This window comes from Mesoplodon bidens (genome assembly GCF_964165515.1).
Source record: "Mesoplodon bidens genome assembly, chromosome: 1".
Classification (NCBI taxonomy): domain Eukaryota; kingdom Metazoa; phylum Chordata; class Mammalia; order Artiodactyla; family Ziphiidae; genus Mesoplodon; species Mesoplodon bidens.
The window spans coordinates 84308861-84324387 of record NC_138176.1 but is presented as its reverse complement, the minus strand read 5'-3'; the positions used below and the strand labels follow the sequence as shown (position 1 = coordinate 84324387).

The 15527-nt window shown below is 33.9% G+C and overlaps 1 protein-coding gene across 1 annotated transcript in view; it reads right to left on the bottom strand.

Moving 5' to 3' along the window:
• The window catches only part of LOC308613262 (bifunctional heparan sulfate N-deacetylase/N-sulfotransferase 3), a gene marked incomplete at its 3' end in the record, with an annotated part of 144670 nt that overhangs the window by 94718 nt on the left and 34425 nt on the right, over positions 1-15527 (bottom strand). Inside the window, exon 2 of the mRNA XM_081226474.1 lies at positions 2427-2514. Coding sequence (XP_081082600.1) covers positions 2427-2514 — 88 coding nt within the window. The remainder of the gene's footprint in view (positions 1-2426; positions 2515-15527) is intronic.

The following is a 15527-nucleotide window of genomic DNA, read 5'->3' as shown; positions in this document are numbered from 1 at the left end:
CACTGTCCTACTTGCTGGTGTTACAGCAGTAAAGCCTTTGTAGAGTTCATTTTAGTGAGGGAAGAAAGAAATAGATAATTTAAAAATAAAGTACATTCATGATGAAACATTTAGAAATCTAGGAATAGAAAGGAGCTTTCTTAAGCTAATAAAGACTTTCTATAAAACTGTCCATTGAAAGAATTCCCCTCAAGAACAGGAAGAAAACTACTGAAGAATTTCCCCTGAGGTCAGGAACAAGATATGAGTGTTACTATCACCATCTTTAATGCTTATGGGAGATCCAAGCTAGTGCAATAGGCAAGGAAAAGAAAAAAATTCATAAAGCTTAGAAAGAAAGAAATAAAATTTTTACTATTCAAAAATTATATGATTGAATAGGTAGAAAATCCAAAAGAATCTATAAACTATAAAATTAATAAGTGAATGTAGCAAGGTTGCTAAATACAAGATCGTATACAAAATCAATTATATTATTATTATTATACTAACAACAGAGAAATGGAAAACTTTAAAAAAAGACACCATTTACTATTGCATCAAAAAACCCCACCAAGGAATTAATATAAAAACAATAAAGTTGTATCAGGTGTAGTTAAAGAGGTCCTAAATGTGTTCAAGAATAGGAAGAATCAATATTTAGGATAGCAATTCTCCCCAAACTAATTAATAGATTTAATGTAATTTAAATAAAAATTTAAGGTTTTAAATTTAAATAAAATAAAAAATTTAAAATAAAAATTTGAGGTTCTTTGTGGATATTGGTAAGCTGATTTTAAACTTTACATAAAAATGCAAAGGGCCAAGAATTGCCAAGGCAATCTTGAAGAAGATGAACAAACTTAGAGGACTTACAATGGCAGATATTAAAATTAATTATAAAATTACAGTAAATAAGACAGTATGATGACACAAATGGAACCAATGGACAGGAGAGTACAGAAACAGAGTACACATATATATGGTCATCTAATTTGTGACAATGATGGTACCATGGTACAGTGAGAAAAGGATGGTCTTTTCAATACTTGGTACCAACTTGACATCTTTATGGAAAAAAAGAAGGTATCTTGGCCCTTATCTCACACATACACAAAAATCAATTCCAGATGGATCCCAGATACATACATTTTAAGCATGTAGGAATATATTTTCATGATCTTGTGGCATGCAGAGATGTCTTTAAAAAGACACAAAAAAGGAAAAAAAAAGATAAATTGGACTACATTAAAATGTTTGTTCATCAAAAAATACCAGTAGGAATGTAAAAAAGATAAACCACACATTAGGAGAAAGTATTTGCAACACAGATAACTGACAAAGGGCTCATTAAGAGTATATAACGAATTTCTACAAATCAATAAGTAAAAGCAGACAACTCAATAAAAAAAAAAACACTGAGGTATTTCAAAACAGAAGATATCCAAATGGTCAATAAATATATGAAAGAAGCTCCATTTCACAACTTAGTGAAATGTGCATTTAAATCATATATAATGTGATATCTCTACTGCCCACCAGAAAGGCTAGAGTTAAAAAGACAAATAAATACTGGTGAGAATGTAGAGCAACAGGAAAACTTACATACTGTTGGAAATAAAAACTGGTACAACCACTCTGAAAATCTGTTTGGCATTTTCTACTAAAGCTGATCATCAATGTACCACATAACTAGCAATTCTAACTCCTGGTTGATAACCAACAGAAAAGAATACATATGTCCTCTGAAGGACAGGTACAAAAATGTTCTTAACACAACTATGCAAAAAAAAGCCAAAGACTGGAAACAACCCAACCATCCACACTGGAGGAATGGAATAAAGAAATTCTGGTAAATTTAAAAAATGGAATACTACAGAACAATGACGATGAAAGAATTACAACTATACACAATGATGTCTGCAAAACCAAAATAATGTTGAACAAAACAAGCTGTATATAGAAGAGTCCATACTATATAAGAGTCCATACTTTTATACACACCTCAAAGCCAGGCAAACTAATTTATGATATTAGAAGTTAGGATAGTGGTTTTCTTTGAGGGAAGCTCGTGACTAAGGCAGCACAAGGGAGGGGGTGTGTGAGATTCTGGAAGTATCTCCTTCTTGATCTGCATGCTGGTTATGGAGCTCTGTACACTTTGTGAAAATTCATTGAGCACTATACCTATTACTTATGCAGTTTTATATATGTAAATTATAGTTCAATAGAAAAAAGCCCATTAAATAATAATATGGTGAATAAACTTTCCAACTATTAATTTTGTAAAGGTGAAAAAATAATAGGTTAAATGAAATTGAATAATATGAAGAAAATAAAGTAGGGGAGAGACACAGGGAATACAGGAAGGTGTGAAGAGGGGTCCTAATTTTAAAAAGAGTGGTCAGAGAGGCTTTAATGAGAACAGTTAATCTCCTTTTTCTTACCTGTATGGTAAAATTTCCCTGAAAATCCCAGGTTGAATGTAAAATTTGTGATTTGTGCACGCAAAAGATTCTGAGTATCAAGCAGGGCCTGAAATACATAATTAAAAAATATATATCAGGTAGAGCATGGCCTTGAGAAGATATCTTCCTTTAGCATTCAAAAGGTAAAACTACTCCTTTAGACATGAGAGAATTAAATGATGGAAAGTGGTTTCTTTACCACCTTACAACTAGCAAGAAGCTTCTGAGATTACATAAATACATACTTATATTTATCCTTTAGCTGCAATAAATCAGCAAAAAATGTCAGCTAGAAAAAGGAAGTTAAATGAAAAGTTTATTCTTCATGTATCAAAGGAAGTAGTACCTAGTACATAAAATATATCTCCCTTTACCCCTCAGGGACGTAGTTCACCAGTTGTCAAAAGAAGGACATTCTGTTTAAGTGAAACTATGCAAGAACATATATTGAAAGAAACAGATTGTTTTTTTTCAGATATATCTTTGGTCTTCAAAATATAAGACTTTTCAACCTTTAAGTCTTAGACTCCCCAAAGATAGTGATTATTCTTCAAAAATGGATATCATGGTAAAGTAAATCTATAATTTATTCCTCTCTCCCCCTCCCCCAGACTCTGGTAGTTGAGTGCCCACCTCAATGAGGCAAAAAGTAACATTAAATGGTAGATTTGTAAAGGATCTTAGTCAACATTTCTTTTATATACGAAGAAACTAAGGAGAAATGACTTGCCCATTTTCAAAGATAAAATTAGTGGTAGATCCAAGGTTAAGGATATAGATCACCTGATTCCATATTAGGTACTCTTTTTACTCTACCACACCAAATCTTTCCCCACCCTTCCACAGTACTGCTGGATCCACAGCAAAATCTTTTCTTAATAGTGTAGCTGATATCTGGAAGTTCTGACCCATCATGTTCACGGTCTCAGTGTTTTTTTGGGATAAACAGATATACATATTATTCAGAGACCCTCTCATGATTGTATGTGTTCAGCAATTATTAGTTGCCATCCCTCTATTATTGCTGCTGCTACTATTACTACTCCTAATATGGTTGTTGTTAGTAATAGATAATACATATCATCTCTCTGAACTTTTCCCTTCATTTATTAAAGTCGAGACAATTATCTAACTCAGAGAATTATGATGAGGAAGTGCTTGATAATTTTTTTTAAAAGTGGCATAAAATAGATAAAGAAGATGTGGTACATATATACAATGGAATACTACTCAGCCATAAAAAGGAACAAAACTGGGTCATTTGTAGAGACATGGATGGACCTAGAGTGTCATACAGAGTGAAGTAAGTCAGAAAGCGAAAAACAAATATTGTATATTAATGCATGTACATGGAATCTAGAAAAATGGTATAGATGACCTTATTTGCCAAGCAGAAATAGAGACACAGACATAGAGAACAAATATATGGATACCATGGGGGAAAGGGGTAGGGTGGGAGGAACTGGGAGATTGGGATTGACACATATACACTATTGATACTATGTATAAAATAGACAGCTGATGAGAACATACTGTATAGCACAGGAAACTCTACTTAATGCACTGTGGTGTCCTAACTGGGAGGGAAATCCAAAAGGGAGGGGATATATGTATATGTATGGATGATTCATTTTGCTGTGCAGTAGAAGCTAATACAACATTGTAAAGCAACTATACTCCAATAAAGATTAAAAAAATATTATCAGCAATATATTATATATTAATATAATTATATGTATATAATTATATATTACTGATAATTATATCTATAATTATCTATATCTGTATATATATCTGTATATTATATATATCTCATCTACTTATTTTTTTAATTGAAATATAGTTGACATACAATATTATGTTAGCTTCAGGAGTATAAAATAGTGATTTGACATTTATACTATGAAATGATCAACACCTGAAGTCTAGCAACCATCTGTCCCCACACAAAGTTGTTACAGTATTACTGACCATATTCCTCATGTGAAAATTACATCCCCACGACTTATTCATTTTATAATCAGAAGTTTGTACTTCTTAATCTCCCTCACGTATTTCACTCATTTCCCCCACACCCCTGCCCTTTGGCAACCACCCATTTGTTCTTAGTATCTGCGAGTCTGTTTACATTTTGTTTTGTTTGTTTGTTTTGTTTTTTAGACTCTACATATAAGTGAGATCATATGGAATTTATCTTTCTCTGTCTATTTACTTCACTTAGCATAATACCCTCTAGATCCATCCATGCTGTCCCATGGCAAGATTTCACTCTTTTTTATGGCTAATATTCTACTGTATATACATACCACTCTTATTTATCCATTCATCCATCAATGGACCTTAGGTTGCTTCCATATCTTGGCTATTATAAATAATACTACAATGAACATAGGGGTGCACATATTTTTTTAATTTATTTTATTTATTTTTAACATCTTTATTGGAGTATAATTACTTTACAATGTTGTGTTAGTTTCTGCTGTATAACAAAGTGAATCAGCTATACATATACATATATCCCCCTATTCCCTCCCTCTTGCATCTCCCTCCCACCCTCCCTATCCCACCTCTCTAGGTGGTCACAAAGCACTGAGCTGATCTGCCTGTGCTACGTGGCTGCTTCCCACTAGCGATCTGTTTTACACTTGGTAGTGTATAAATGTCAATGCCACTCTCTCACTTCGTCCCAGCTTACCCTTCCCTCTCCTCGTGTCCTCAAGTCCATTCTCTACATCTGCATCTTTATTCTTGTCCTGCCCCTAGGTTCTTCAGAACCATTTTGTTTTCTTAGATTCCATATATATGTGTTAGCATACGGTACTTGTTTTTCTCTTTCTGACTTACTTCACTCTGTATGACAGACTCTAGGTCCATCCACCTCACTACAAATAACTCAATTTCATTTCTTTTTATAGCTGAGTAACATTCCATTGTATATATGTGTCACATCTTCTTTATCCATTCATCTGTCAATGGACACTTAGGTTGCTTCCATGTACTGGCTATTGTAAATAGAGCTGCAATGGATATTGTGGTACATGACACTTTTTTGAATTATGGTTTTCTCAGGGTATATGCCCAGTAGTGGAATTGCTGGGTTGTATGGTAGTTCTATTTTTAGTTTTTTAAGGAACCTAAAAAACTAAAAACTAAAACTAAAAACTAAAACTATTTTTAGTTTTTAGTTTTTTTTAACTGTTCTCCATAGTGGAGAACATTCCCACCAACAGTGCAAGAGGGTTCCCTTTTCTCCACACCCTCTCCAGCATTTATTGTTTGTAGATTTTTTGATGATGGCCATTCTGACCAGTGTGAGGTGATACCTCATTGTAGTTTTGATTTGCATTTCTCTAATGATTAGTAATGTTGAGCATCCTTTCATGTGTTTGATGGCAATCTGTATATCCTTTGGAGAAATGTCTATTTAGGTCTTCTGCCCATTTTTGGATTGGGTTGTTTGTTTTTTTGATATTGAGCTGCGTGAGCTGCTTGTATATTTTGGAGATTAATCCTTTGTCAGTTGCTTCGTTTGCAACTATGTTCTCCCATTCTGAGGGTTGTCTTTTGCACATATGTTTTTGAATTAGTGTTTTTGTTTTCTTTGGGTAAATACTCAGAAGTGAAATTGCTGGATGATATGGTAGTTCTATTTTTAAGTTTTTGAGGAAGCTTCGTACTGTTTTCCATAGTGGCTGCACCAATTTACAATCCCACCAATAGTATATGAGGGTTCCCTTTTCTTGATATCTAGCACTGGCTATTTCTTGTCATTTTGATGGTAGTTATTCTGACAGACATCTTTTCATGTGTCTGTTGGCCATCTGTATGTCTTCTTTGGAGTAATGTCTATTCAGATCCTCTACCCATTTTTAAATGGATTGGGTTTTTTTGGTATGGTATTGAGTTTCATGAATTTTTTATGTATTTTGGATATCAGCCCCTTATTGGATATGTCATTTACAAATATCTTCTACCATTCAGTAATTTGCCTTTTCATTTTGTTGATGGTTTTCTTCAAAAAGCTTTTGGTTTGATATAGTCCTACTTGTTTCTTTTTACATTTGTTTTCCTTGCCTGAGAAGATACATTCAAAAAATATTGTTCAGACTGATGTCAAAGAACGTACTGCCTATGTTTTTTTCTAGAAGTTTTATGGTGTCAGGTCTTAACATTTAAGTCTTTAATCCATATTGAGTTTATTTCTGTATATGGTATGAGAAAGTGCTCCAGTTTGATCCTTTTGCATATAGCTGTCCAGTTTTCCAAGCGCCATTTATTAAAGAAGCTGTCTTTTCCCCATTTTATATTCTTGTCTCCTTTGTCATAGATTAATTGACCATCTAAGTGTGGTTTATTTCTGTGTTCTCTATTCTGTTCCATTGTTCTATGTGTCTGTTTTTGTGCCAGTACCATAATATTTTGATTACTGTAGCTTTGTAGGACTGCATGAAATCAGGGAGCATGATACCTTCAGCCTTGTTTTTTCTCAAAATTATTTTGGTTATTTGGGGTCTTTTGTAATTCCATGCAAATTTTAGAGTTATCTGTTCTAGTTCCGTGAAAAATGTCATTGGTTTTTTGATAGGATTTGCACTGAATCTGTAGATTGCCTTGGGTACTCTGGAGATTTAAACAATATTAATTTTTCCAATCCATGAGCACAGTATATCTTTCCATTTGTTTGTGTAATCTTTAATTTCTTTCATCAGTGTCTTAGTCTTTGGAGTACAAGACTTTTGCCTCCTTGGTTAGATTCATTCCTAGGTATTTTATTCTTTTTGATGCAATTGTAAACGGCATCCTTTTCTTAATTTCTCTGATAGTTCATTACTAGTGTCTAGAAATGCAACTGATTTTTGCACTGATTTTGTATCCTGAAACTTTTTTGAATTCATTTATTAGTTATAATAGTTTTTTTGGTGGAGCCTTTAGGGATTTCTATATAAAGTATCAAACAGTGACAGTTTTGCTTCTTCCTTTCCAATTTGGATTCCTTTTATTCCTTTTTTTTTTTTGGTCTCTTTGCTGTGGCTCAGACTTCTGATACTATGTTGTGAGAGGGGCATATCTTTGTCTTGTTCCTGATCTTAGAGGAAAAGTTTTTAACTCTTCACGGTTGGTTCTGATGTTGGCTGTGGGTTTGTCATATACGGCCTTGAGTATGTTGAGGTACATTCCCTCTATAACCACTTTGTTGAGAGTTCTTTATCATAAATGGATGTTGAACTTTGTCAGAAATATTTTTTGCATCTAGTGAGATGATTATGTGATTTTTATCCTTTATTTTGTTAATGTGGTGTATAACGTTGATTGAGTTGTGGATTTTGAACCATCCTTCCATCCCTGGTAAAAATCCCGCTTGATCATGGTGTATGATCCTTTTAACGTATTGCTGAATTTTGTTTGCTAATACTTTTTGAAGATTTTTGTATCTATGTTCATAGTGATACTGGCCTGTAATATTCCTTTTTTTGTGGTGTCTTTGTCAGGTTTTGGTACCAGGGTGATGCTGGCCTCATAGAATGAATTTAGAAGTGTTCTCTCCTCTTCAGTTTTTTGGAATAGTTTGAAAGAGATGTTAACTCTTTAAATGTTTGGTAGAATTCACCTGTGAAGCCGCCTGGTCCTGGAAATTTTTTTGTTGGAATATTTTTGATTACTGATTCAATTTCATTACTCTTCTGTTCAGATTTTCTATTTCTTCCTGATTCGGTCTGTGAGATTATACATTTCTAGGAATATATCCATTTCTAATAGTTTGCCCAATTTGTTGGCATATAGCTGTTCCTAGTAATCTCTTAGGATCCTTTGTATTTCTGTGATGCTAGTTGTACCTTCTCCTCTTTTATTTCTGATTTTATTTATTTGGGCCCTCTCTCTTTTTTTCTTGATGAGTGTAGCTAAGGTTCATGAATTTTGTTTATCTTTTCCAAAAACCAGCTATTAGTTTCATTGATTTTTTCCTGTTGTTTTTTTTGTCTCTATTTCATTTATTTCGACTCAGATCTTTATTATTTCCTTCCTTTTACTAATGTTGGGTTTTGTTTGTTCTTCTTTTCCTAGTTCCTTTAGGTGTAAGGTTAGACTGTTTATTTGAGATTTTCTTGTTCCTGGAGTAAGCCTATATCTCTATAAACTTCCCTGTTAGAACTGTTTTGCTACTTTCCATAGATTTTGGAACACTGTGATTCCATTTTCATTTATTTCAAGTATTTTTAAATTTCCTCTTTGATTTCTTCAATGACCCATTGGTTGTTTAGTAGCATATTGTTTAGCATTCACATGTTTTTATTTTTTGTGGTTTTTTCTTTTAGTTGATTTCTAGTCTCAGTATTGTGGTCAGAAAGATGCTTGCTATGATTTCAATTTTCTTAAATTTACTGAGACTTTTTTTCGTGGCCTAGCATGTGATCTATTCTACAGAAAGATCCATGTGCTCTTGAAAAGAATGTGTATTCTGCTTTTGGATGGAATGTTCTATATATACATCTACTAAGTCAATTTTATCTAATGTATCATTTAAGGCCAGTGTTTCCTTAGTGATTTTCTGTCTGGATGATCTGTCCATTGTCCCCTACTATTATTGTGTTACTGTCAACTTCTTCCTTTATGTCTGTTAATATTTGCTTTATGTATTAAGGTGCTTCTATATACTTACAGCTGTTTGCATATATACTTACAGGTGTTATAGCTTTTTGTTGGATCGATCCCTTTATCATTATATAAGCCCTTCTTTGTCTCTTGTTACAGTCTTTGTTCTAAACTCTATTTTGTCTAATATAAGTATTGCAATACCAGCTTTCTTTTTGTTTCCATTTGCATGGAATATCTTTTTTCATTCCCTCACTGACAGTCTGTGTTTTAAATCTGAAATGAGTCTCTTGTAGGCATATATATTTAGGTCTTGTTTTTTAATCCATTCAACTCTATATCTTTTGATTGGAGCATTTAGTCCCTTTACATTTAAAGCAATTATTGATAGGTATGTATTTATTGCCATTTTTTATTGTTTTCTATTTTTTTTGTAGTTCTTTGTTCTTTTCTTCTTCTCTTGCCCTCTTCCCTTATGATTTGATGACTATTGTTAGTGTTATGTTTGGATTCCTTTCTCCTTATTTTTTATGTATCTATTATAGGTTTTTGGTTTGTGGTTACCATGAGGTTTATATATAACAACATTTATGTATGCTTATTTTAAGCTGATGATCTCTTAAGCTCAAACACCTTCTAACAGCCTTATATTTTTACACACCCCCAGATTTTATGTTTTTGATGTCATATTTTACATCATTTTATTTTATGTATCCTTTAATTACTTATTGTAGATATAGACCATTTTACTACTTTTGTCTTTTAACCTTCCTACTAGTTTACATGTGATTAATCCACTACCTTTGCTATATGTTTGCTTTTATCAATGAGATTTTTCCTTTCATACTTTTCTTATTTCTAGTTGTGGCTTTTTCTTTTCTGCACAGTAAAGTGCCTTTAACATTTCTTGTAAGGCCAGTTTAGCAGTGATGAACTCTTTCAGCATTTGCTCATCTGTAAAACACTTTGTCTCCTTCAACTGTGAACTTTAACCTTAACGGGTAGAATATTCTTGGTTGTAGGTTTTTTCCTTTTGGCACTTTGAATTATCATGCCACTCTCTTCTAGCCTGCCAAAGCATCTGATGAAAAGTCAGCTCATGGTCTTAGGGCAGTTTCCTTGTACATAACTAGTTGTTTTTTCTCATGCTGACTTTAAGATTCTCTCTTTAATTTTAGTTAAAATGTGTATTGGTGTGGACCTCTTTGACTTCATCTTCTTGGGGACTCTCTGTGCTTCTTGAAACTGGATGTCTATTTCCTTCCCAGGGTTAGGGAAATTTTCAGCTATTTTTCTTTCCTTTTTTTCTTTAATATTTATTTATTTGGCTGCATCGGGTCTTAGTTGTGGGATCTTCACTGAGGCATGTGGGATCTTTCATTGAGGTGCATGGGCTCTTTGTTGCGGCACGCGGGCTTCTCTCTGGTCATGGTGCGCAGGCTTCTCTCTAGTTGTGGCGCATGGGCTCCAGAGCGCATGGGCTCAGTAGTTGCGGCATGCAGGCTCTCCAGTTGTGGTGTGCAGACTCTAGAGTGCACAGGCTTAGTTGCCCCGTGGCATGTGGGATCTTAGTTCCCCAACCAGGGATCGAACCCATGTCCCCTGCATTGGAAGGTGGATTCTTAACCACTGGACCACCAGGGAAGTCCCTGGCTATTTTTTCTTAAAAAAAGTTTTCTGCTGTCTTCTCATCTCTTCTTCTGGGACTCTATAATGTGAATGTTAATATGCTTGATGTTGTCCCAGAAGTCTCTTAAGCCATTCTTATCAAAACAATTTTTTTCTCTTTTCTGTTCAGCTTGGGTGATTTCCACTACTCTGTCTTTCAGATTGCTGATCTGTTCTTCTGTATCATCTAATCTACTGTTGATTTCCTCTAGTATATTTTTCATCCCATTTATTGTATTCTTCAGCTCTGCTGGGTTCTTTCTTATATTTTCTAATTCTTTGTTGTAGTTTTCACTGTGTTCATCCATTCTTCTCCTGAGATCAGTGAGCATCTTTATGATCATTACCTTGAGCTCTTTATTGGGTATGTTGCTTATCTCCATTTTGGTTAATGTTTTTACCTGGGATTTTGTCTTGTTCCATCATATGGAACATATTCCTTCATCTCCTCATTTTGTCTAATTCTCTGTTTTTTTTCCTATGTATTAGATAGTGGTATTATGTCTTCCAATCTCAGAGAAGTAGCCTTATGTAGGAGACATCTTATGGGGACCAGCAGAAAGCTCCCTGCTGGCCACCTAAGATAGATGTTACAGAGGTGTCTCCTATGTGGGCTGTATGTGTGCCCTTCTGTTGTATCAGGGCCGACTATCATGGCTGTGCTGGTAGGTGGAGCTGGTTCCTGGCCCAGCTGGTTGCCAAGGGCCTGCTGGTGGGCAGGGCAAGTCTCCCATGATAATGGGCTAGAAGGTGGATTCCAAAATGGCGCTTGCCAGTGCCCGTGTCAGCACTGTACAATGACATTTCAAAGACGGCTGTTGCCAGAGTCTCATGGGGAGTCTCAGTTGCCTTTTGCCTCTCTGAGAGGCTCTCCAATATCAGCCAGTGGTTCTGACCCAGGCACTTCTCAAATTACTGCCTCCACACTGGGACTTGGACTGTGTGAGATTTTGTGGGTGCCCTTTGTGCATGTCCTTTAAACACAGAGTTCATTATCCTATAGAACTTTGGCTCTCCTGAATGTAAGCTCTGCTGGTTTTCAAAGTCTGACTTTCTAAGGGCTTGTCTTCATAGTACAGGACCCCTGGGCTGGGGAGCTTGATATGGGGCTCAGACCTCTCACTCCTTGGGGAGGGGAGGAACTCCTGTTTATGGGTCATCAACCAGGGGGTGTGGGTCTTGACTAGATAGCATCTCTGCCCTTCCTACCCATCTTGTTGTAGCTCCTTCTTTATATCTTCAGTTGTGGAAGCTCTTTTCTGCTACTCTTCGGGTTGTTCTATAGATAGTTACTCTGTAAGTAGTTGTAATTTTGGTGTGCCCATGAAAGGAGGTGAGTTCAGGGTCTTCATACTACATCATCTTGAGATCTTATTTATTTCTTGAAGGTTTTTTCCCCTCATTTTATTTACCTTCAGTATCCTCCTACCCTTCTTTCTCCCCTTCTTCTTGCTTATTTCTTCTACTCAGCTGAATATTCTAGTTGGCTCTTCCTATCTTTCCTTCCCCTTAGATCTTATCTTTCTTCTTCATCCATCTTACTTCATTTCATTCTCTTATTTTTCTCCTTTCAATGGTGAAAATATGTATTCAAAAATCCATCTTAAAATCATTTCTTGTGTGTTCACTGCTTTATTCTTAAAGTTAGAAATTTTTTCTTTTTATATCCCTGAAAATAAAATCCCCAAACTACACTTGAACTTTACTTTGTGATTCTAGATTGTTTTTTAAAAATTTACATTTACAATATTTAATAGGAAAAAACCCAAACATATCTATCCTATGATTAGACCTTGGAAGCAAATTCACTACCTGTTAACTAACCTCTAAATCAGCTACAATACACTGACTCAAATTATTGAATTAGCTCTGATTTTGCAGGCTTGACTTGGCATTTTACATATTTATTCAATGTTCTAGAAATAAACATTAAAACACATAAAAGATATATTGAAACAGATGGCAGCTACTAATATTATGACTATGTATAGTGAAGAGGGAAGTTTATTTCTAGATAATAATTTATAAAGTTAAGTAGTAATATTTCTTATTTTTTACATTGCTTTTATGAACCAGATTTTGGGAGTGTCTATGAGAACAATGTTATATATTCTCCCATTATTTCTGTCTTTTCAAAATATGCTTTTGTGCAGGAAGCTTGAATACTCAGTATATTCTTAAATCATATCCTTTTCGTTAAACTCTTCATTGCTAGAATGTTTTTATTCATCATTATTCTATTTACAACTGATATAGTCTATTATTCCTATGAACATTTATATAAAATGATATAAAATAATACTTTATGTGCAACATGTCTAAAATGCTTTATCCTTTATGTGCAACACATCTAAAATGCTGTAATAATATCTAAAATCTAATCATAACAATCTAATTCAATATTCCAGTACCAAATTCAGAAAACCACGTGTATTCTGGGCAAGGAAACACTCTCTGGTATGCAAACTACTTTGGCCATGGAGGAGGTAATTGATCACTGCCACGTGCAGAGGTATTATTTACTGGTCTCCTCCAATCTAAGAACCCTAAGAACATAGATGTGTACTGTCAGAAATGGTCTGATTATTGAAAAATGGTACTCTAAGTGTTCCAAAACTTTGAATATATTTAGCAGGATAATTCACAATTCTACGTGTCAGTGATTATCTTTAAAATATCACATTTTTTTCTAATTAAAAAAATTAAAATCATTAATAAATCTACCTCTCAGGATAAATTAATATTATGATGTAATCCCATCCCATTTTTACCAAAAACTACATATACCTATGTATATGTAGCTATATAGGTGTATAAGTGAAATTAGAGCCATAAAGATTAGAACTGTATCAATTATGATTAAAAATACAGAGTTTTGAATTTTGCCTTTTCCATTTAACAGTATATCATGAGCTTTTTCCTGTCACATTAACCATCCAAAACCAAAATTGTTAATGAATGCTGAATATTACATCAAATGGATATACTATAATTTATTTAACTATTTTATACTACTGTTGTACATTTAGATTGTTTAAATTTTTTGTCTAATATAAATACTGCTCTGTGTATCAATACATATTTATATAGCAAAGAAGTAACCATTTCTGCAGGAGAAAATAATTTTGCTTACTCTTCAGTAAACAAAACAGTTTCTGAGCAAATTTGAAAATACTTATAAAAAAGATCTAATTTAAAGGAATTGAACTCTTGAGAACTGAGCAAAATGGGAGATTTTATATATCTTTGGATTTTCTCCAACTTTCTTAAACAGAATGAATATATCAATTAAAGCAAATAGAAGAGACAGAAATTTAAAAATAACTGCAGAAGAGTTTTACATGGAGATTCATGTTAGGACTCATTACATGTGTGACATTCTGGGGAAATATCTGCTAGTTTTTCGTTTCTTATCTGAGCTTCTTAGATTATATTATTTTGACCTATTTTATATTTTGTAAGTTAACAAAAGTATTTGGCGACCAAATTAAGACTGGGAAAGACAAATGGATAAAGAAGATGTGGTACATATATAAAATGGAATATTACTTAGCCATAAAAAGGAACTAAATTGGGTCATTTGTAGAGACGTGGATGGATCTAGAGACTGTCATACAGAGTGAAGTAAGTCAGAAAGGGAAAAACACATATTGTATATTAACGCATATATGTGGAACCTAGAAAAATGGTACAGATGAACTGGTTTGTAGGGCAGAAATAGAGACACAGCTGTAGAGGACAAACATATGGACACCAAGGGAAGAAAGTGGCAGGGATGGTGGTGGTAGTGGGATGAATTGGGAGAGTGGGATTGACATATATGTACTAATAGGTATAAAATAGATAACTAATAAGAACCTGCTGTATAAAAAAATAAATAAAATAAAATTCAAAAAGAAAATGACTGGGAAAGAAATTTTAGTGTTAAATATGGTTTTTCAGCGGTAGGCAAAAGTATGTTTCAGCACAGAATTTTTAGAGTTAATATTTCCTTAATCAACCAAATGATAATTATAAATATATATAATGTATCCAGATCTGCTAAAGTAAATGAAAAGAATTTGGCAGCTAATTATAAGCTCCTGTATCTATTGATGTATGTACACACACAAACACACACACACATACACACACACACACAGGCATCAGAGATGCTCATGGGTATGGTATGAAGATCAAATGTGAACGTGGACTCATGGCCCTAAAACCTTTTCTAGCACACAGAAGCGGAGCTTTAGCCCTATGAATGGAATTCTTTGTCCCTTCCTCTGTCAACCTTAATATTTCCTTATCATCTTGTCAGAAAATGCCATCTTGTATTTCTTACTGCTGCCCACTTGGAGTAAAATCAGGCATATGCCTAAAATTTTAAATATTTTCAAATTAAGCCTTGGCACTTTTGGAGTTATCTAATCAGCACTGAGGATTTTAAACAAAAGAGGAAGATGGTTCAAGTAGCTATATTATAGTAACTTTCACAAGGCTTTGTAATTCTTTCTAAGTGACCTTACTGAATTCTTTATTCTCCATTGCAAGGTTCATGTATTTTATTGTTTGTATTGGAGTAATAGTGGAAGGACAAAGGTTTTTGTGAAAGCCAAGGAGAAAAGAGTAGCATAATAATCTTGAATTATTTGTTACATACTTAAACTGTCAGAGCGCACATTATACATAACCTCTAAATTGTACAGGTGAGAGATGGTTTTGCTAGAACGTTTGTTGAACTGAAATTGGTAAATAATGATAAGTGAGTGGGAAAACAGAAAGCAGGTAAGTACTATTCTCATTAACCATTCATTTGAAATTGTTATACATATTCTA